Genomic DNA, 23,746 nt, shown 5'->3' with positions numbered 1-23,746 from the left:
CTTTTATTTTCCACATGCTACAAAACTGAAAATGTTTATTTCCTAATTAATAACATTCAACAGTTCACAATATTACATTTACTCACAGATTTGGTGTTTTTACGCAGCTGACCTGTCCAGCTGCGCCCGTGCTCCCGCTTGCTCAGATTGTTTTGATTTCTTTATTCAATTCCAAGCGACAGCACGGGCACCAGTCAAACAATACACAAACACTGACACTGACGCAGAACAAGGGACTGCTTCGGACGCTCTCCGTCGCAACAAATCCATTTATCACGGTTTTACTATAATTAGCTTATATCATTAATAAATTGAAAAACTGCTACACCATAAAATTAGTAAAACTCCACTCTTGAGACGTAACATTGACTCTAAATAATACATTGAAAAAAAACATTTTTGATGTACAACGGTTAAAAACCATGCTTAAAATCATTCTGTTCTATTATCAGTTTTATATATAAAAAATTACAAGACAACAATTTACGATGAATCAACTCTGGTCCCCTAGGATAATTTATGTCAAGAAAGACCACGAAGTTATTTTTTCAAAATTGATTTTAAATTCCATTTCAAACTTTTTGTGGCCGTACAAAGGGTCATTGTTTTCAGAAAAATAAGCTTTATCGTTGTGAACAATAATATTAGCAATTTAAGCTTAATTTCAGGACCCAATTAGAAGTATTAAATAAATCAAAGATGTGACAAAGCCAGCATGCCAGATGCTAGGCACCGTGAAAAAAGCAACTTTTTTTAAAGATTATTAATTAAAGATTATTAAAGAAGAAATGATCTCCCTGGAGAAAAATATTTTCAAAAAAAATATTAGCTTAAGTATCTTCTAAGAAAACAAAAAAAAGTCAATAAATATTAACCTTTTATACTTTCTAATAATTTGCCTTAAATGCAAAAAAAAACTTTTGACCAATTTCCTGATTCCTCGAAAAATGTTAAAATTTGATATTACTTATAGTTGTAACTCTTTTAAAATATATAATTTTTATGTATTTAAAGTATGGTTATCACATTTAAAGATTCGTCCTTCAACATGGACAATTTTGACTTCATAAAATATATTCAGCCATAGCTTTAAATTTGTAAGCTAATAAAGGTTAAAAAAAGATTCATGTTTTCTCGTTTTACCATTTTATTCCCCCACGCGTTGCGCCGAAAAGTCCAATTTCTATTTAACTTTATCTCGATATAACACGTTTAGATTTTCGCTTTAAAATATCAATGTGCAATGAAATCAGACAAAACTTGGTTGGAATTAAAACCTGCAAGTTTTCAAAATATTCAAAAATAAAGTTTGACGGAGACGCACGGTAGTTCAAACAACACGAGCAATACCACGCACCCCCATATTTTCAAAAGCTTCTATAAAATTTATTTTCCAAAATGAGCAGGGTTTAACTTCAACCACATCAATCAATCTAACGCCGATCGCACCAAATTCCACCGCCTTTCGCTCGTAAATAATGCGTTTTGCTAATAATCCGGGTTCCCACGATTAAGTTTATTTTCGCTCCACGGTCAACCACCTAACTATAGACCCAGCAACATCTGTAACAACGAGTGCATCATCAGCAGCAACCTGTTGTTATTCTCAAACCCCGTGTAGTACATCATGTAATTGCAATGTTTCCAGAACCCGCAGTCAGAATCAACAGTTTGAAATTCGGCGCTCGCGATGTTTTCTCTCTTTCTTCGCGCGGTGAGTTTTCCCTCCCACCCGAACAACAAAGATGCTTATCAGCAGCAGGCCGGGCGCACGCGTTTGCGCCAAACTCTCGATTATCTCTCTCGTTAAAAGCGATGAATTCTCGATTAAATTTTCAAAAGGCCCTATCTGCATAGGAAACCCATGAGGGATAGGTTGTTTTGAAAATTTAATCTAGAATTGTGGGGGGGTGTGTGCGTTTGTAATATTGTGTGCGTATGCATCGGAATTCACGATTCTCGCGAGATTTGCTTTTGTTGATAAATGATAACGAGTTCAAGCGAAATTTTAGCGGAGGTGATTTTTAAATAGACACTGAGAAAAAATATTTTTGGTATTTTTTTGGAACTTCAATTTTCTTTTAAGAAGTTTAGGAAGTTTAAGAAGTCATTTTGAGCAACTTTTAATCTGCAAACAAACACCGAACCCAACAAAGCATCAAAATGACTTACACAGTTTCTTTAAATATAATTTCCTCAATTTTTGTGTGTTTTTCCTTAAAATTCTGTGTGGTTACTAATAGAGTACAAAACTAATTTTAAATAACTAAAGCTAAAAGTATCGCAAAATAATCCTAAATTTGTTGCTATTACAATCTCACCCTAAAAATTATTTAATCCAGATATGGCACTTAGAAAATTTGAATTTATTGGTTTAGACAGGGTTGCGAATGAGCGAGCGCTTTCGGAAGGCGCGCTCGCTCCAGCTGGAGCGTGAGTTTTTATCAGGTAGCTCGTGCTCGCTCACACTCACCGGAGCGTTTTGCGCTCACGTGAGCTGGTGAGCCAAAGTAGGTAATACATTTTTCCTGTTGAAGCATCTGCCTGTTTGAAACGAAGTTTCTAGAACTATCCTAGCACAGGCAGCAAAAACAAACAAGAAAGTGGTCAAACAAACAAAAGCAAGCAATGAAATGGATTTGGTCAGCGAACCGAAATTTACGTTCTATTTAGACATTTTTCAAATAGGGAACAAAAAACTAAATGCATAATGTAAACATTAATTGACGTGAAGAGATGCACTGTTTGTTTACAAATCAAATCCATATTGGACCAATTAAATTGTATTGCTTGTTATATATTGACAATTTCTGCATATATAAAGCATTTAAAATAACCTTTGAAACAGTTACAATCATCCATGTTTAAAAAATCATATATAACTTGTAATTGAATATTTTCAGAGGCTTGGTTGCGGAAGTGTTGAATCAAATCCACTTGGGGGAAGAAGAGCCACTCTTTTCGTGGTTAAAAATATTGACAATTTATATGATTTGAGTCAAAAAGGGTTATTTCAACCCTTAGCAATTTTGAGGATTATTTAAAAAAATGGAATTGCTTCAACAATTGTTATTTTCTAAAATAATTGTCCAAATAAAGCAAATAAAGACTAACTTTATGGCAATGATCAGCCGTTTCTAATCCCTGAATTGAAGGGATTATGGGTTGCAGGATTGAATATGTAATAAATTATTAAATGAGTATTTATTATAAGATTGATATAATTGGGTCCTAAAATGAAGCTTAGATTGCTGACATTATTGTTTATAGCAATAAAGCTTATTTTTCTGAGTACAAGGACCCTTTGTACGACCACAAAGAGTTTCAAATGGATTTTTAAATCAATTTTAAAAAAAATTACCTCGCGATCCTTCTTGACAGAAAAGCTCCTACTTGACAGCTCGTTCCAAGGGGACCATAGTTGATCCATCAAAAAAATGTTGTCTTGTCAAAAAAAAAAATTTGCATTAAAATGAAAAAAAGTGATCAGAAATGGTTTTTAAGCGTGTTTTTTACCGTTGTACATAAAAATTGGCATAGGGCTTTAGTACCCAATTCATAAATAAGAGTTTAGAGCGCAACAAAAAGTGCGCACCTTCATGAATATTGCCTTGTTAGCAGACAGATTATGGATAGAGTGCGAGAGCGTGCTAGCGAGCTGCGAGAGAGAACAACGAGCGAGAAAACAACGAGATGCGCGCGGCCGGCGAAAGAGAAAATGAAGATTGTCAAATCAGTTTTGTGGTTAATTTGTGTGGAATAAGACGTGTTGTTTGTTAATTGCAAAATATCTGTGTTTTTATTATAAAAGAAAGTCCCCGATCATTTTTTTTTTTAATGGAAGCTCTTTCTGACCCACACTCTGGAAATGTAGACAAAACACTGATTAGGTGCAAAAAAAATCAAACCATACACATTAACGACCCCCGGGTCTTTTGTGGTCTCTATTGCAAGTTTCTGCTCGAACCTAGGAGTCCGAAGGCTTCTATGGGGATCGCACCCAAACCTCTTTCTACTCCAAGGAACCTTCCACCCCAGTGTTTGAACTGACGACCTTTGGATTGCGAGTCCAACCGCCGCCAGCGATTCCACCGGAGTAGGCTTGGTTCGGCCTAACAACAACCTAGGCCGGGACCGACATTTGACTTCCTCATCCGAAGGAAGGTTGGAGCAGATGGGAATCGAACCCAGAATAGGTGCATAAAACAGTTTAATGTTATATTTTAATGAACCAAGGACATAACATTGAATTGAACTTACCAAAGCATAAATCCTCTTGAATCAATTCATTGTGCTGTAATTTTTTCTAAGATTTACAGGCCCTTTTATTTAGGCGTCTATACCCCTCCCCCCGCACCTCTCTTCTTAGACAATAAGACATATTAATTCGAAAATTTTGATACATTCAACTGTATGTCTCCAAAATGATTTAACCCTTGCGAATCCAACCTAATATTCTAAAACATGGTTGGTGAAAATAAGCTACTCCAATTCATATATCATAAAATTTGTTCACAAAGTGATATTTCCGCAGCCCTGCTGCACCTTAAGCAAAAAATCCATCTAGAATTGAAAAAAAACTCTCTCAAAAACGTTAAATGATTAGCGATACGTCCAAAATGACCGCTTCTTGAGCGCAAAATGCGCGCGAGCGTGGAGCAAACGTGAGCTGAAAAAATCGGAGCAAACGTGAGCGCGGGCAAACGTGAGCTAGCTCGCGCAGCACTCCTCCTCACGAATGAGCGAAAGGTGAGCGCTCACGAGCGCGTGAGGAACGCAACACTGGGTTTAGTATTAGGGACCATCCATCAAGCCTGACTTCTTTTTAAAATACCAAAAAAATAAAAAAATAAACCTGAAAAATCTTGAAAAACCATCTACAGTCATCCCACATTAACCAAACATTGACCCTTGAAATCCACAAATTCGGAACACTTTTCTTACAGATGCAAACAAACTTTGGATCTCACCAGGAGTACATATTTGTAGCAAAATAATGACTTCACACACTGAAAGCAACAAAACTCAAGCTTAGTGATGTTTTATCCATGGTCTGAAATTTTTTTTGTGAAAATATCAGTTAAATTCAGGTGTTCCACAATTGTGGGAGGCACAATAACATCCCACAATTATGGGACAGGCAATTTGGAGGCAGTATTTTGCTGCTCAGGATAAAATAATCTTGAAATGAAGTTTTTGTTCAAAAAGTACTTACTAGTAAAATAGCAAGAGAATGTCCAAATAAAGGTCCTAAAAATAGTAGGGTCGACAAAAAAGCTGCATTTGGCACACTGAAAATACGCCACACGTTTTGTTCAAGTGCCCGAACACTTGAATGATTGAATAAAGCCACATCATAGATTTAATTGGTTTGTGTTTCAACATCATTCCAAACCATTATCAAATGCAAGTGTTTGGGCGATTGAATTTTTGGTATTTTTTGACATGTTATTGTCATTCGGGTGGCTCAAGCTTTTCAAGTGTTTTGCTCATGAATTTGTCCCACTGCCTGTAACCATTCAAAGTGAAGAGCAAAACACTTGAAATTGATCTTAAGATCTACCCAAAACAGGCACTATTCAAAGTCAACGTGAAGTCCACATGTATTCAATGTGTTTCACTGATTGATTTTGAAGCGATTTTCATCGAAGGCTAGAAGCTAGGCTAGAACGAATAGCGCAAAAAACTCACCCGTCTTCAACTGGCCAGCCGGCGCAGTGGTAGCGTGCACGACTAGCAAGCGAGAACCTGTTTTCGCTTGTACGTATTTTTATTTTTCAACACCATTTAAAATTCAAGTGTTTGGCTATTGACATTATTTCATGGCCAATCACCGAAATTTCAAGTGTTTTGCGATTGATATTTGAGTGCTCTGTACAGCAGGGCCAGATCATGTGTAGAACACTTCGTTGAGCTGTGTAAGTTTTGCTCAGTGCATGCTATTGACAAATTATCACAAAAGTGTTCTTAATTCGTGGGTGTTCCGAATATGTGGGATGACTGTAAAATTATTTTGGACAAATGAAACAAACTCCAATTTATTGCTTTTAGTACGACTTTTATTTGATACTAAATCTAACGTTCATACTTTTCATTGGGTTTCATATATTATTCATTATATTTCAGAGACCTCGTAAAAGTCAAGCAGCGCTCTTACCAGGTGAGATGGGGGTTGGGAACTTACACAATACAAATAGATAATGCATTTGAGAAACTACAAACTACGCCGGGTGTTGTTGAGTGCCGCAAAACGCCTCTTTCTACACAACTCACAATAGGATGCTTGAGCTACGACGGGACGTCATAAACCCACTAGCTTCCGTCAATATCGCCGTCGTCTTCCTCCATCTGGCCACCAATCTGGAGACCCTTCTCCTGGATCGCCGCCACAACGGCCGACTCGAGCAGATCGATACCCTGACCCTGCTGCTGCTGGGGATCAACGTCCATCGCCGGCACCGGAACCAGCTCCGGCTCCGCCACGTCCTCCTCGATGGCCACGGCCGCTGGCTGCAGACCCCGCTCGTTTATCGCCGCCATTATTGCACGGTTCTCCACCTCCTGCTCGTGTTCCAGCTCGGCCGCCTGGGCCTGGACCATCATTTCCGCCTCCTCGACGCCGTTGTGCCGAGCCTCGAAAAAGCTCAGATACTGCTCCAGCACCAGATTGATTGTGTTGTCCTCGATGCAGGCGGCTATTTGCGCTTCCTGCCAGCTGGCCAGATCCGGGGCCATCTCCGGATGACGGCCCGCAGGCCGCGCGTTGATTTCCTCCAGCGAACTCGACGAGGGCCCTGCGGCCATCGGCGCTCCGTCCACTGGGGCGTGATCCGAGGGGCCTTGGAAGGACAGCAGTCGGGGACGTTTGTTGATGGCGGCGGAACTACTGCTGGTGCTGGAACTGGTGCCCTGGCCCGGATTGCGGTCACTCATTTTCAACGGAACATCGCGGATTGCTACGATGACCAAAATTTTCACTTCCACACTCGACGTTTGTTTTTATTTACGTTTTAGAGGTTTCACTTTGTTGCCGTGACACAAGAGGGTGAAAGATCTATCGATTTCTGACTACAGTTTGAAAAGGGTTAATTTTCATTTATGAATTTTTTGTTCAGGAAAAGAAAATCACGGAATCTCAGGATTTGAAAAATTTAAGCCCGCAATAAAATCAAGATAAATTTCTAAGTCATTTTGAAAAATAAAACATTTCAAAATGTTAATCTAGATTTCCTCAGCGTTCTTCTTGTTCTTTGTGTTGACAGCAGTAAATGTTTTTGTTTTGGTTGAACAGCTGAAACGCTTTTAGTACAATTTGTGTCATTCAGGGGTGTATATGTTCTAAAATAGAAGAAGGTGTTTAAGAAAAAAAGCTAGTACGAAACTCGGAAGAAACGCAAAACTCAATTTTTAAAAACGGTCAAGAAAAGGTTAAAACGAAAAGTAGCGTTTGACGTTTCTTAGCGTGGTGTTTGTTTGTAATATATTGCAATTAAAGAGTCCCGAAAATCTAAAACCAGAATCTTTATAATTTGAAAATCGAATTTTGGTATTTGCTCAGAATGAAAAAAACTAGAGGGAGTCGTTGAAAAAAAAGCTAAAAGAATTTTAGAATTCTTGACTTTTTTTTGATAAGGTCCTATAAACAAATGTAAACATTGAGTGTATCCCTTTCACACCTTATGTCAAAGTCCATCGGAGTAAGCGGGATACACTCAATGTTTACATTTGTTTATAGGACCTTATCAAAAAAAAAGTCAAGAATTTTAGAATGTTAGAATGTTAGAATTTTAGAATTTTAGAATTTTAGAATTTTAGAATTTTAGAATTTTAGAATTTTAGAATTTTAGAATTTTAGAATTTTAGAATTTTAGAATTTTAGAATTTTAGAATTTTAGAATTTTAGAATTTTAGAATTTTAGAATTTTAGAATTTTAGAATTTTAGAATTTTAGAATTTTAGAATTTTAGAATTTTAGAATTTTAGAATTTTAGAATTTTAGAATTTTAGAATTTTAGAATTTTAGAATTTTAGAATTTTAGAATTTTAGAATTTTAGAATTTTAGAATTTTAGAATTTTAGAATTTTAGAATTTTAGAATTTTAGAATTTTAGAATTTTAGAATTTTAGAATTTTAGAATTTTAGAATTTTAGAATTTTAGAATTTTAGAATTTTAGAATTTTAGAATTTTAGAATTTTAGAATTTTAGAGGGGTAGGCGTGGCTGAATGGTTACGCTGTTCGCTTTGTAAGCGGAAGGTTCTGGGTTCGATTCCCATCTGCTCCTATCGAGAAATTATCGAAAGAAGGAATTCTGAACACTTGAATATGAACGAAAAATTCATTAGCTCGCGGCGGGGTTCGATCCCCCGTCCTTTGGGTCAGCAGACAAAAATTCTAACCACCAGACCATCGAGGCTTAGTTGACTTTGAAGGATTAAGAATACTATAAGAATCCAAGAAACTTGATTGGAATCTGTGTGAACCTAAGAACAGGAAAATGCAACATTGAATGCAAGTTGAATTCAAGGACACTGGTTGCATAATTGTTAGGCGAATATTGAACTTTCAACACGACCAGAATTCACCACAAAAAGCTTGGTGAACCGAATTGGATGGAAAGCTTCCAAAAATGAATCCAAGAACATACGAAGAATTAAGGACTATAAATAGATTTGACCGGCCGCATTACTTACCACGGTGAATCCTGGCTTCACACCCATCTTACTAACACCCTCAAAACTCACGTGATACTTTGTCGAAGACGCAGCCGATTTAGCGGTCTTCATCACTCAAGTATCGGACTAAAATTCCTATCCACTTCCCCCGTGTCTTACCACTGGTCGTGGCCGGCGCTGTGATTGGCAAGCATGATAGGGACATTTGAAAGTTGCGAAGTGGTGATGATTGGTTCCTACTCTTCATCTGTGGTCCACGGAGCAATTCTTGGAGGTCCTGGTCAATAACAGAGTAGCAACTACGGGTAGACACCAATGCTATGCTATGCTATTTTAGAATTTTAGAATTTTAGAATTTTAGAATTTTAGAATTTTAGAATTTTAGAATTTTAGAATTTTAGAATTTTAGAATTCAAGAATTTTTTTTCTGCATGCCAAACTTTACCGAAATACGCTTTTGAAACAAAAATATTTTTTCAAAAAAATAAATTCAGCTCAACGCGTATTTTGGTTCAGTTCGCCGTGCTTAACCCTACAACCCTAAAGAAAAAAAATCCGGTGAAATTTGCCCGGAAAATGGTCAAATTTTCACTGTTCTGAAAATATCCATATAAATTCCGGGTCTCGTGCTAACTATTTTGACAGCTGTGAAATCTCGCCTTACCTTATCTAATCTACATACCTTGGAAACCACGTGTTCGGAAATTATCGAACAAAATGGTGTTGAAACAGGTGTTGAAATGTCAACATCAGTTTGACAACTGGTTTTGACGGTAGAGTGCTTTTTAATTCGAATACGTTCAAATAAGTGAGAATTCCAATTACATTCTATCGGATGGGGAAGTAAAACGTCGGTCCATTAGCGTAAAAGTGGTTTTGAGTGACTCACCACACAGAAACCTTCGGACGCCTAGAAATTAGCAGAAACTTGCAACAGAGACCACAAAAGACCCGGGGGTCGTTAAAGTGGATTGCTTTGCTTTTTTCAATTAGCGGACATTCAAAGTAGCGAAATTCGAATTAACGAATCCGCTCTGTATCAGTAAATTTTAATGAATTTAGTAATGTAAGTTTGGTATATGTATCTGTCAACGCAAAAATGCTGCAAATATTTTCAAATATTTTAAAATTTAGATATTAGCTGAAACATTAAAAAAGAATCCACCAAAATTGTAAGTTTAACAATACGACTGTAAAGTTTAATAAATCTTTCAGATAAATCAAAATAGGGAAAGTTAGAAATTAATGTCATGACACCATCACCTTAACAATGTACTAAAAATTTCATGTTTGTTGCCCTTCGCCCACCCCTGCGCAACTGTCATGCGTCAAGTTTTTTTTTCGCAAATTTTGCATCAAAAAATCGAATCTCGACGCAGAAAAATGGTCCAGTTTTTAACTCGCTGCTAAAAGTGTTGAAAAAGTGCAATTTTTCTCGCCAATATGGCTTAATTTGCGTGCTCGTAGTGCTCGGTGGCAATTATGAAGTGGCAGCGCGAATCTTCGCCATCGGAAGTCCCACTTTAAAGGGTAAAATCAGTGCTCTCGAAACAAAGGGAGGGCAAAAACGCAGTTGTGTTACGGTTTCGGAAGTGGGGAAAAATCGATACCTTCTCGATTTTCGCTAGGCCGTGAAAAACGGGCCATTTTTGGGCTGTTGGGTGGGATTTTGGTAATTTGCCACTCTGTTCAGGATGGAGGTGGCCGTTTTGAAACCGGGTAAGATTCGGGTTGAGTTTTTGAGTTTGGAATTTGTTGACTAATCTGTCCTCTTACAGAAAACCCGGAAGACCTTCGAGGAAACGGCAACAACAACAATAACAATGGTGCAATGGCCAGTTGTGACAAACTGCTGGAGGACGTGAGCCCGGTGGCGGCTGCGGCCGTCATGACAAGTAGCGTGGCCAGCCTGTTGGACGATACGACTCCCAGCGATTCTGGCATCCAGCTGCTGGATTCCGAGTCCAGTGGCGGGTTGAACGAGTCGATGATCTCCAGCGCCGGGGGGTTTGACTTTGCCGAGCTGCAGAACAACAACAAAATGGCCCTGGACAGTCCGGTGAAGGAGGAAGACCTCGGGAAGTTTGTCGAGATTGACATCCAGCAGGGGGAGAAGGAAGAGGTGGTGCCGGTGGCCACCGCCGAAGAGGTTGAGCAAGCCATCAGCCAGGTGCCGGACGAGATGGTGTCGAGCACCTGTTCGACGTTCGACACGGAGAACATCGTGTACCGGCGGAGGGCGAAGAAAGTGGTTCCGGCGGCAAATAAGACCCCGAAGAAGCGGGTTTCGTTTCATGAAGATATTTTGAAAAATACCAAAACGGATAACATTCACATTGAGCATGGGTTCATTACGTACAAATCGGGTGCGAGCAAGAACAAGCAGCAGATTGGGGGCAAGGGCGGAAGGTACTCGTGGTGCACGGAGTACGGCGCTGGTGGTGACGATGATGGGTACGATCTTGGGGATGAGGACTCGGGCGAGAACCGGCAGTACGTGTACAGGAATGCGTGCTCGGACGTGCTGGATTATGGCAAAACGGGTAAGTCTTGTTTGTTTGATCAGTCAACTCCAAAAAAAAGTAAGGATCAACTTCCTTAAAACCTATTTCATTGAAAATATTCAGTTATCCGTTATCATCTCCTCACCTCCCTCTCTCATTATTTTATTGCGGTTTTCTGAGAGAACAAAATGATCTTCGGCGAGTGTGCGTGAGAGCAAAAGAGAAGGAGTGGTAGAAAGAGATTGCTCTTGTTGGCAATCACCAGATAAAAGAAGAGAACTCATTCTCTGATATTGCAGAGCAGCAATCATCGAATGATAGTTATTTCTATCACTCATTTACAACACTGGTTAAGTGGCATCTGATAATTCTTCGCGCGGTTTGCAATATGTATTGATGAAAAAGAACAAATAATATGCATATTCGAATGCTTATGGAAATTACAATCGTTTAAATAAGTTTGTATTTGACATAATAATATTGAAAATCCAGAATTGCCTCATAAGGCCGAATCTGAAAACACAAAATCTTTGCAGAATCTTGAAAATTCAGAATGAAGATAAAAGGAGACAAGTATGGATTGATCGCAAAAAAATCGCTTGCGACCTTTTTTCATCTGCGAAAGAGAGAAGGGGCGAAAAACGCAAAAGAAAATTGCTCCCCTTTTACCGATCTTTCTTGCGCGAGAGAGGAGAGCAAGGTTCCCTTCTGATTTTTTTTTCTCTTGCTGAGCGTCAAATGATTTTCTTTTGATGATGATTCTGTCATCGCTGAACAGAGGGAAAAGAAAAACAAGTACACAAAAATTTAAAAAAAAATCAAAGTTATAAATATTAAAAAAAAAATAAATTTAGGGTATTAAAAATTGAAAAATATTCAAAACTTTTTTGGCAGGAATTGATTTTTTTGTTATTTGTTTTTTTCAATCGTTGAAAAAAAAGCTCAACCAAACCACAAAAAAAATGTTTTTCAGAAGGCAATTCTGAATTATTATTTTTTAAATCATTGGAAAATGTTAAATTCAATAGATTATAAAAAAAAATCACTCAGGAAAATCAAATCAAGAAATTAGGTGTTTTTTTTTTCGACGCCAGAAATGCTCCAAATTATCTTTTTTTTGTGCTTGAAGATGGCGGCATTTAAGAATTCAAGATGTTGGAGAAGAAAAGGGAGACAAAAACTTCATTTAAAAATTGCATTGACATTTAATTGACATTTAATGACATTTTATGATAATAGGATAATGGAACAGACTAGGATAAATTTCAATACAAAGTACCACATGAAAAAAAATATTGTTGGAAATTCAGAACTGCCTCATAAGGCCGAATCTAAACAGAATCTTGAATTGCAGAAAATTATAAGACGGATTTTGTGTTCTGCCTAAAAGGAAATTGCAATAAAAATAATCTTTTAATGTTAAAATTAAAATGTTAAAAAGTAAAATTGAAATGTTAAAAATAAGAATGTTAAAAATTAAAATGTTAAAAAATAAAATGTTAAAATTTGAAAATTTTCAATTAAAGAATATGAATATTCTAATTATTTCTAGAGTTTTTTTTAAAGCTGTTGTGTTTCATATGTTAAAATGACGTTTAAAAAAAAACTCTAGACATTATTATTTTATATATCTTTTATATATACAATATGAAATTTAGAAATTCAGAAATACAAATTAAATAAATTTAAAACTAAACACTCTAAAACTCACTAAGATAATAATTAAAAATTGCAAATTCAAAATTCTAAAACAAATATTTTTTTTTTTTTGCGGATCGAGGTGGGATAGCCAGGATCAAGTCAGTCCAAGTCCGGTTGTGTAAAGGAATGGTAATGGTCGTGTCAATCACATGCGGATCGCTCGCACTCCATGGGAGCGGGGATTGAGGACATGATTGGGTAGGTTAAAATGAGATTGTGTTTGTGAGAGTATGTAATCGTGTAATGATGTAAATAAGCTAAATCGAAACTTCGTGCTCAATCGCCGCCCCCAATGTTCATTAAAAACCCCATTTGCACAAGCTTCCCAAAATCAGTGCTGTAGGTTTGAACTGTCGAGACTGTTAAAACCTACAGAACTGGCCCCAAGGAACTCGAGCAAACGGGGTACACTATCCACACACCAACGGACTTTTACTACGTGACCCTTAACTGTTCCAACAAAAGCAAAATTATTAAAATGAATTCATATGTTGAGATTTAAACTCAATTAGCAAAGGTCATTATTTAAAAGAAGCAAAGAAACACACCTCGGGCAAAATCGGAACTTATATAAAATGTTTTACAGTCTTACAGTCCCCTGTCCTGTCACGTTCGTCAAAAGTCTTGTCAATTTTGCTGAAAATTAAAGTGGTTAGTGTTGCAGTTAATCGTATTCAACATGACCAGAAAAGGCAGGCCTGTAATACGATTATCATGCATGAGTACTTAGCTTTAAAGAGGACGACTCCGCAACCGCCGTCAGATGTCCTCGATCACCTTCGCTAGTATAAGTCGCAATTGGCCAGTAACGAGTTTGTCCTGGTCGTCCTTTGACCAGCTCCGCGGTGGGTTTCATCATATCGAAATCGGAATTCCATTACACTACGCAACCCGGCCGCTAGGTACGCTCCAGTTGCTCCGAATTTTCCGACGACAGTTCGATCATTCGGTTCCGTCTGGATTTATTCTTCAAAACTGTGGCACTGTAAATATTCTTCAAATAACTAATAAAGAACTATTAATATTTCCAGACACCACTCGGCAAAGATCAATGTTAGGGCGTCCAAATTTCCCGGGTTTTGAATTTCCCGGGAAACGGGAAAAATATTTTTGGAATCCCGGGAATTCCCGGGATCCCGGGAAATTTTTCAAACAGAAATAAAATCTAAGTTTTCATTATGTTTGTTATGTTTTCAAGCATAAAATCATAGAATTAGCTCAATCATATAAATTGCTGATAATCTACACTTCAATCTATACAAGGACGACAGTTTTTAAAAAGCCTGTATGAAATTAAAATAAGTTTTTCTGTTCTTTGTTGTGCTTTGGATTTTAAATGAACTACAATGTGATTCAAATTAAATAAACTTATACAAATATATTTCTTTTTTATTTGACATGATCAGAAAAGCTTGAAAAATTTCTTTGAAAATATCTTTAAAAAATAAGAGGCGACAACAAATTAAATGACACCAGCCAATGTAAAATTTAAGATAAGTTTTGAATTTCATGTTTTACATAATAAAAATGTATGCAACCAGTGGCAAAAAGAAGATTTTTTCAGCACGAGTTATACATTTATCGGAAAAATCTCGATTACTTTTTCAAAAGGTCCTTATATATAGGAAACTCTTGACGCATTTGTTGTTTTGAAAAAGTTATCTAGAAATACGACAAGTGCTGACAAAATCAAGTTTTACAACAAGTTGCTTACAGCATCTTTTGCAATCCCGAATAAACGCCTTTGGAATGAAATTTTTGCAAACATCCATGTGTTAAATAAATTCACCGTTAAATTAAAAAATAATTTGAAAATTTAACTTATTGATACAAGTGCTAAAATGTTTAACTTTCACAAAAAAACGTTTGCAAAAAACATATTTTACAAATTATTTTTAAGTTACTACCGCCAACTAGGAAAAAACAGTCTAAATAGGTAAGGAGATTTTAGAACAATAAATTAAAAAATCGGTGTTCTGTGAAATTGTTTTGTTCTGTTCCTGTTTTAACCAAAGTAATTCAAAACATCATGCAAAAAAAAAATACTAAATAGCTGTCTTAATTCGTTTCATTTGTCCTGATTTGCCCCACATACCAGTGCTTGATGAAACATAATTTGATTTGATTTTTTTTTTTCAACTTTTAAATCATAAATATAAGTAGATATATCAATCTTTTAAAAATATATCAAATCAAATATGAAATATTTAAAGCGCTAGGCATTTTGCAGATCGGTAAACTAAAATTTAAACAGTTTCCTCTAATAAACTAAATTAATGCTGATATATGCCGAATATAAATTATAATGCTTTAAAATTATTATCGATTCTGAGGTATTCAACTATTCATATATTTCCACAACCAAATCAGAATTTCCAGACCAAAATTTGTTTTTTTTTTTCGGGAATTCCCGGGACAAATTATAAAAAATCCCGGGATTCGGGAATTCCCGGTTCTAGAAAAATCCCGGGATTTTTGTCCCGGGAATTCCCGGGATGGACGCACTAGCGTTGAGAAATAAGAGAATCAAATAAATAAAATCGAAACCAAATGGAGGATAGTAAACAGAAGCCGTTTTAGAAAATCAGTGAAACGAAATAAACAGAAGATAGCTGTTAGCTGAAATGGAAAGAAAAGAAACCCCGTTCTGCGACGCTCAGGTACATCCACAGCAGTTGACTCAACATACTGCGAATCAAAACAATACCGTCTACAATCACAAATTACTTCCCTTTCCCACATTGACGCGCCCCTTTCTTCTAGCCGTCTCTACTCTGACCGTCGCTGGTCAAAGGTTTACGAGTCGTTTACTCAGGCCACCAGCTAGGTTACACCTTGTCATCATGATGACTAAACCAAGCCAACGTGGAGGTAAGAAAATAGGACACTTGCAAGGAACCAGAGCCATGCTGTTTTGTCCAAACAGCACTACGGATGTAGTTGGGCTCCTTCCGTGATGTTCCTCGCCTGGGTGTCAACCGACGAGTATCATCAGTATCATGCACCCTTGGCCTGCTGTTTTTAATTAGTTAGAGTCTTAAAAGTATATTTTATGAGTTTTAATCTTGGATAGGCCCTTTTAATTTTCAACCCACCTTTTTAAATGTGTGCATTTTGCCACACACCGCCATTTAAACTGTCAAAATTTCAATCAATCAGACCAATCAGAAAATAGGTACAATGATGGTCCCAAAATACATTCAAAGAGTCCAAAAAGTATAACAAAAATTTTACTTTAAATGTGATCGATACACAGATAGTTGCATTATTTCTCTTTTTTCAAAAGTATACTTTGTTAACCCACCGGCAGTTACATACGTGTACTTTGTACACACTTTGTATGAGCTCTTTTATGAACAATTATGGGAACAATTTTGCCGAAGAGTGCGAAAAGATTCGTCACAATGCCCTAAAAAATCAGGGGACAAAATAAATATTTCAACTGAAAATTAAAAAGTTCGTTCAAAAAACTTATACAATTGATTGTTAACTATTTAAAATACATTGTATAAATTTTTGTTATGCATTTTAAATCAAATAGGGCACTTTTAGACTTTTTTCAAATTTGGACATAAAACTTTAGGATTTTTAAAATTCATTTCATTTCATCCTTTAAAAGGATTGAAAAAATATACTATTAAATTTTTCATTACTTTTGATAGAGAGACCACTCAACATATTTACTTTATTGGATTTTTTTGAATTTTCTTTATTAGCATTTATGTATAAATCATAAAATAATGATAATATAAGTTTTTTCCATCATTCTATAGAATGATATTTATATTTTTATTAATTTATCCTAACAGTCATGCCAGCAAAAACTGCCCTAAAATTCATTAGCACATTCCGACAGCCAAAGTGCTTTGGCCGACCCTCATCATCCCCGCCGGACTCGTGCGGTTGCGTAATGAGTCTTCAAGTACCTTCACCCATGGCACCCATCTGGCGAGATATGAAATCCTCACCCTCGTTCGAGGCACCGGCGGCGGATGGAGGCCGATTTTTGCATACCAAAGTGGTGGTCAGAATATTCTCCCTCCCACCTTAATTCTGGCATATCCTCGTCAAAGTCAAAACTAGAAATACGACGGGGGGGGGGGGGGGAGGGGAGAAGGTAATGCGCTCCCAGCACGCAAGCTTGGTGCTTTCCGGCGTAAGTAATGATTGTCGAAGGGGAAATCTGGAATTAATGCTCCTAGCAGTGAGGAAGCTTACCTTCATTTAAGGAAAATGAAAATTTTTAGCTAAGCTAAGTTTACGTCACAGCAAAAAAAAAAATATCGCCAAAGCTAGGTTGGTGCTGATAATTAAAAAAAAGTGTCGGGAATGTGCCACATTCCGTCCTCGAGAAAAGTAAACAGACCGCTGGCGCAAAATGATGACTCCCGCCACAACGCGGGCATTTTCCACGATTTCCATATAACTGTCCAAGCTTCCCATGCGCCAGTGCCAACGCACACCGCGGGTTTGGTTTTCTAGCTTCGGTACGTGCCTGAACCCATTTGTGTATTGGTATCTTGGTACATCGTACCAGCGCACTACGACACTCTCGGCTCGCCCCATCGGTTTTGTGTCTGGCACTCACCCATGGCATGAACCCAGCGTGCCGTGGTACGCGCCGTGGTATTGAACCCGTTTTGTACCGCCAGCGCGTACCACGGCACGTACCTCGGCTCGTAACGAGTGAAGCACCTTGGCTCATATACCGGGTTCATGCCATGGGTGAGTGCCAGACACAAAACCTACGCGGCGAACCGAGAGTGTCGTGGTGCGCTGGTACGATGAACCAAAATACCCTCGGTTCGTGTGAGTCGGGCACGGGTGTAAACCGAACAAAGCAGGCGCAAAGCAAACCCGAGATACAAGTGAACCGCGTGTACCGCACGGTGCAGGAAAGCTTGTAACTGTCCATAAAAATTATTATCAGCATTCCAATTTCGGGCCTGACGGCTCCGACGATGAGTTCATAAAAAGACGACTGCCTCTTTCGCATTCACAAGCCAAATCTGCTGAGAAAAGGCGACTAATTCGAAGGAAATTCAACCCATTCAAAGGCAAAACGGTCCCACGATTATCATCAAAAGGGAGGCCCCAAAAGCCGCACATGTTTTAGCACTGCAGCTAACGCCGCCCTGCCGGAAATGGAATGATTAGCGGTTACGCCGGGTGGCTCCATGCAAAGGAACCATTTGTACGGTCAGCTGGTCTTTCCAACCTCGGCAATCACAGAGGTATATAAGAAATAAAATTGTTAGCTGCCCAAGGTCAGCAGGCTAAACTTGACCAATCGATCTAAGGCCTGAGACCGACCGTGGCCAGCAATCAAACCAGCCAAGAACGGAAATAAGGTCAGCGTGGCAGAAGAGGGTTTGTTCTACGAGCGTAATAATCATTTATAACTCTACTTGGACATTTGATTTATAACATAATTGCTGAGTTAGTGTTCGTTGATAAATTTCTGTTGAGATTTTAAATTACCTTTCTCCTTGATGAAAAAAAAAAAAAATAACTTTAAAGCATACTTAAGAATAACTTGGTAACAGGACTGCTCTTAAAGGGCTCTAAAAAGTCATTTACATAAACTCCCAAAATAAAATGAATTAAAAATTAAAAATTGAAATAAAAATAGCAAAATTAGGAATTTAAGAAGGTAAGAGTTAAAGAACTAAAGAAATAAAGAATTAAAGGATTAAAAACATGTCAATTTAAGATCATAAGAATTTCAGTATTTAAAAATTTAGAAATTCAAAATTTAAGAATTTAAAAATAAAAAAAGGTCAGAATTTAAAAACAGAACAATTTAAGAATTAAGGAATTAAAGAATTCTGGAATTAAAGAAATAAATAATTTAGGAATTAAGGAATTAAAGAATTCAGGAATTAAAGAATTGAAGAATTATATAATTAACATTAAAAAAATATGAATTTAAATAAATAGAAGAATTTTAGAATTAAAAAATTTGAAAATTAAAGAATTTAAAAATATAAAAATTTAAGAATTTATTTAAGAACTTAAGAATTTAAGAATTTAAGGATTTAAGGATTTAAGAATTTAAGAATTTAAGAATTTAAGAATTTAAGAATTTAAGAATTTAAGAATTTAAGAATTTAAGAATTTAAGAATTTAAGAATTTAAGAATTTAAGAATTTAAGAATTTAAGAATTTAAGAATTTAAGAATTTAAGAATTTAAGAATTTAAGAATTTAAGAATTTAAGAATTTAAGAATTTAAGAATTTAAGAATTTAAGAATTTAAGAATTTAAGAATTTAAGAATTTAAGAATTTAAGAATTTAAGAATTTAAGAATTTATGAATTTAAGAATTTAAGAATTTAAAAATTTTAGATTTTGAGAGTTTAATAATTCTAGGGTTTAAAAAAAGAGGTCCTATAGGCTATTGTGTTTCATATGTTTATAGGATCTTTTTTTATAAAAAAAAACTGTAGATTTAAGAATTTAGGAATTTAAGAATTTTCCTATTTAAAAACTAAATACTAAAGAAAATAATTTGAGACTTTTAGGATTAGAGGTTTGACTTTTTCAAAGAAAAATTTATGAATTTGACATTTTAGAGTTTTGGAATTTGAGAAACCTTAAATTTTAGAAATTTGGTTTGTTAACAATTTTAGAAAATGGAAACATCATTTAATTTTAGATTTAAAGAATTTTAAAAATGTAGGAAAATAAGAAACCTAGAATTAAAAAATGATAGAATTCAGGTATTTAAAAATTAAAGAAAATAAGAATATAAAAAATAAATATTTTGAGAATTTAAGAACTTAAAAAATTAGAGACTTCCAGAATTTGATGATTTGATAATTAAACAAAACAATAAGAATTTTAGATTTTGCATATTTGAGAATTTAGGAATTAAAAAAAATGAGAATTTTACAATCAAGGATTTAATATTTATTTTAAAGAGAATTTATGAATTTTAGAATTGTTCTAAATTAACTTTACAAAAGGACAAAACCTTGGGCGTTTTCAAGCAAGTTTTAAAATTTTAGAATTCTGAAATTTTAGAATTTGATTTGTTAATCGTTATTTTTTTTTATGAAAAAATAGATGTTAAGACTTTGGGAAATCAAGATTTTTAATATTAAGGAATTTCATAATTTTTAACTATACAAATCTAAGTTTTTACAGATGTAAGAATTTCAAAATGATAGATTTTTAGAATAATTCTTTAATGATTAATATATAAAAAACACAAGTTTTTTTAATCGAAAAAACAAGACTCCAGAAATTTATATATGAAAGGGGCAATACAGCAATGATTTACGAATGCTTGTATTTTTACGATTTCCCCCTTTTGTATCAACAACGTCGTAGAAATCAAGGTTAACTCTTTCCACACCACCCTCTTCCTAGGCAGCAAATATTAGCTACCTACTCAGGGAAAATGTGATATAATTAGAAGTGAAAAAACATAACTTACGATTCTGTGCTGGCTGGCTGTATTTATGTGTATGTGTTGTGTTATCCTTGCTGGAGTCCGGACACTATCCGGACCGATTTCGGCCGGTGCTGGGGTGCGGACTTTTTAACAATTGTACGATTCTGCTTACACTCTTATCTACGAAATAACCTACATCTGTCCGCACTGCGAAATCACGACCGGAAGTTTGGGCTTGTTGTTCGGTCCCGTCGGGACGTTTTCGATCTTTCGCATGATAAGCAGGCCATCAAGGACGCGACCGAAAACAACGTGCTTGTAATCGAGGAAGTTACATTTGGCGCAAGTTATGAAAAACTGACAACCGTTGGTGTCCTTCCCACTGTTGGCCATCGAAAGCAGACCGGGAGCCTCATGCTTCAGCAGGAAGCCCTCGTCCGGGAATGTGTTGTTACCGTAAATGCTCATCACGCCCGTTCCGTCACCCTGTTGAGGGAAAGAACCGTTATTTTCTCTACTATTGGCATTACACAGAAATAAAAAACCTTACATTCACAAAGTCACCACCCTGAATCATAAAGTCCTTGATCACCCGATGGAACGAGGACCCCTTGTAACCCACGGGAACTCCGTCCTTCTTGTGCTCGCCGGTGCAAAGCTGCCGGAAGTTCTCGCACGTCTTCGGAACGACATCGGCGAACAACTCAAACACCATCCGGCCAATTTCCTGCAAATTCACAAAACATTAATCACAATCAAGCCCGCGAAACACTTCCCTTGCCGCGCTGCCACTAACCGACGTTCCGACGGTAATGTCCATAAACACGACCGGATTGTTGGGGTGCCGAAGCTGTGACTGAATCTGGTTCCAGGTGGGCATTTTGACGACGGGGTTAACTTTGATCTATTCACCTACTGCACTTCACACCGGACAATCATTCACTCGGACGGAACTGGACCGAAACCCGCGGACTCGATTCCGAAACACAACCGCTCGCGACGAAAGTCTGTTTACAAATGCAGAACGGAACGCGCGCGCCTCGAATCGTTTGAAATCGCCAAACTTGCGTTTTTTGTTTGCTTGTTGTGACGTTTGCTGGTTTGCCCAGTGAGTAATGGCTTGTGCGTAATGGCGCGTGATGTAAGGCTCCCACTTTTTTGAAGAAGTTGCACGGCGCCGCTGGCAGTTTGTTTACGTTCTGCTGTGACAGCTGATCGGCGCGTGTGAATTTTGAGCACGGTGGCGGTGTTTTTGTTGACGATAGTTTCTGAAATCGTGAAACAGTGCGGATATTTTGTGATAATTCAGTGAAAAGTGCATATTTTAAGGGAAAAATCACTGAGAAACAGTGCAGTGAAAAGCTGTGAGCACGTTGAATCGCATATAGGCAACGGTGAGTTCCCTACATTAATTTTCATCTGAAATAAAAAACAGCGCGTTTTTTTTTGTCTCTTAAATTTAACAGAACATAGAGTGAATGTTCTGAATTTGGCCTTACTATGCATTATTTATCTGACAAATTTATTCAGCAAACCTATTTAAAATCACTACTTATCATAAAGTTGAATCGAGTTCATAAATCCAAAATACAAGCTTATTTTGAAATAGTTTAGTAACAAAAATAAAAAAATGTTAATAATAAATAAGGAAATGAGGTCAATCTCACTATTTAAAAAAAAAATAACTCAGCGGCAAAATGTTTGACCATATTTCTCTATGGCTCAAAAGTTGTGGGTTTTGGTCCCCTAAAAAATATAAAAAAAAATCTCGTGAATAAAAAAATACGGATTTTTGAAAATTTAGTTTTTCTGAAAAAAAAAAATAAAACACTTTTTTTTCGTGTATTTTTTTCTGAATATTCCTCATTGATACCTACAACTTTGCCAAAGACACCCAATTGATCAGGAAATTCCTTCAAAAATTACAGATTTTCAAATATTTACGGAAAAAATTGTATGGAGACTTGTATGGATGAACCAATGACACAAAATGGCTTCTTTGGTCATAGGGAAGGCCCCCCCAAAGTTTGAGCCAAATAAAAAAATACAAAAAAATCCATTTCCGGTTCTGGTAGAAAATTGCTCTTCAGTTAAATGTGGCGAATCTAGATTACAATCAAAGTAAAGACATTAGTTTTTAGAGTATTTCAAAGCTTAAAATTTAGGAACCTTTTTGTTGATGTAGGGGATTGTGGGGTAGGTTGGACACCCCAAGGAAATGGCTCTGCCACGGGCTGTATAGATATTTTAAAGGAATGTGGATGGCACCAGAGGATATTAGAGATTATATTAGATGGAAAAATGTCATTCATAAATTATGATAAAAAAACCCATTTGTATCGCAAAAATTAAAAGATGTCTAAATTATCCCCACATTTTTTGTTGGGGTTAATATGGGCACCCTTATGGGGTAATATGGACATACCTTGTGGGATAATTTTAACACCTTTTGTGGGGTAATTTGGACACATATTGAAGAATAAGTTTAACATTTGATTTTTTGAGTATGTTTTTTTATCCTTCACCCTGGTTTTATAATTGATTTATATATTGATAGGGGTTATTTTGCTCACAATATTTTTATAAATAAAAAAAACACAGATATTTTGCAATTAACAAACAACACGTCTTATTCCACACAAATTAACCACAAAACTGATTTGACAATCTTCATTCTCTCTTTCGCCAGCCGCGCGCATCTCGTTGTTTTCTCGCTCGTTGTTCTCTCTCGCAGCTCGCTAGCGCGCTCTCGCACTCAATCCGCAATCAGCTAACAAGGCAATATTCATGAAGGTGCGCACTTTTTGTTGCGCTCTAAACTCTTATTTATGAATTATATCAATCTTATAATAAATACTCATTTAATAATTTATTATATATTAAATCCTGCAACCCACAATCACTACACAATAGGATGATAATAAATAGTTTAGTGTAGTAGAAACAATATAATCTTTCATTCTGAAATGATTTAAACATTGATTCTGGATTAGACACAAGTAAAGTTTTTAGTGATTAGGGTATCATTTAGATTTATCTAAACCAATCTCTATTAAAAAAAAACTAATTAAGCTGAAACGATCCATTTTTTAAATTTAACATACCGTAACCCTTAAAATTGAAATATAATTGTAGACCAGCATAAGAAATTCCATACAAATTAATTGAAAACAGCATTAGTAATTTCATACAAATTAAGTAAAACCCATCAACATTAGAACGCCAAATGTGCAGTATTCAGATTTTCATCCATTCAAATATTGGAATAAATTTATCTAAATTTAGAAAAAATTAGGGTTTTTGTGATGGTTCTCATTGCTCTCATTCCTTTTTGAGTGTTTTGACATTTAAAATCCCACTAAATTTATCTGAATCCCCTAAACCATGAAAGTTCCTTATTTTTCCTGGCAGGTAGACTTTCAGCTATGTCCAAATTACCCCACAAGCCATGTCCAAATTACCCCCATA

At 36.3% G+C, this 23,746-nt stretch overlaps 3 protein-coding genes across 4 annotated transcripts in view; 1 reads left to right on the top strand and 2 right to left on the bottom strand.

Annotated features, from left to right (window-relative positions):
* Nucleotides 1–6,037: 6,037 nt before the first annotated feature.
* On the bottom strand, nucleotides 6,038–7,050 carry LOC120425217 (uncharacterized). Its single transcript, XM_039589648.2, has one exon. It carries the CDS (start codon nucleotides 6,931–6,933, stop codon nucleotides 6,313–6,315), a length of 621 nt encoding a protein of 206 aa, XP_039445582.1. The 5' UTR covers nucleotides 6,934–7,050; the 3' UTR covers nucleotides 6,038–6,312.
* A 2,966-nt stretch (nucleotides 7,051–10,016) lies between these two features.
* LOC120425220 (uncharacterized) overlaps nucleotides 10,017–23,746 on the top strand; it is a 28,499-nt gene continuing 14,769 nt past the window's right edge. For both annotated transcript variants that reach the window (XM_039589651.2, XM_039589652.2), the window contains exons 1-2: nucleotides 10,017–10,394; nucleotides 10,454–11,218. In XM_039589651.2, the coding sequence (XP_039445585.1) occupies nucleotides 10,370–10,394; nucleotides 10,454–11,218 (790 nt within the window). In that variant the 5' untranslated portion in view covers nucleotides 10,017–10,369. The remainder of the gene's footprint in view (nucleotides 10,395–10,453; nucleotides 11,219–23,746) is intronic.
* Nucleotides 20,317–21,344, bottom strand: LOC120425224 (peptidyl-prolyl cis-trans isomerase H-like). The gene is made up of 3 exons (XM_039589655.2): nucleotides 21,075–21,344; nucleotides 20,829–21,005; nucleotides 20,317–20,764 (listed from the first exon to the last, which is right to left on the bottom strand). The coding sequence occupies exons 1-3, from the start codon at nucleotides 21,156–21,158 to the stop codon at nucleotides 20,471–20,473; spliced, it is 555 nt and encodes a 184-aa protein (XP_039445589.1). The 5' UTR covers nucleotides 21,159–21,344; the 3' UTR covers nucleotides 20,317–20,470.

This window comes from Culex pipiens, chromosome 3 (genome assembly GCF_016801865.2).
Source record: "Culex pipiens pallens isolate TS chromosome 3, TS_CPP_V2, whole genome shotgun sequence".
NCBI classification, from domain to species: Eukaryota; Metazoa; Arthropoda; class Insecta; order Diptera; family Culicidae; genus Culex; species Culex pipiens.
The sequence above is the reverse complement of the archived record's forward strand: the minus strand, read 5'-3'. Positions and strand labels throughout refer to the sequence as shown.

What these genes read in the sequence shown, in the direction of transcription:
- LOC120425217 (XM_039589648.2), bottom strand. Translation starts at nt 6,933, where the DNA reads ATGAGTGACCGCAATCCGGGCCAGGGCACCAGTTCCAGCACCAGCAGT.
- LOC120425224 (XM_039589655.2), bottom strand. Translation starts at nt 21,158, where the DNA reads ATGCCCACCTGGAACCAGATTCAGTCACAGCTTCGGCACCCCAACAAT. An exon ending in ACATTACCGTCGGAACGTCG is followed by an intron (nt 21,006 to 21,074) that starts GTTAGTGGCAGC and finishes GTGAATTTGCAG; the next exon opens with GAAATTGGCCGGATGGTGTT. An exon ending in AGGGTGGTGACTTTGTGAAT is followed by an intron (nt 20,765 to 20,828) that starts GTAAGGTTTTTT and finishes TTCCCTCAACAG; the next exon opens with GGTGACGGAACGGGCGTGAT.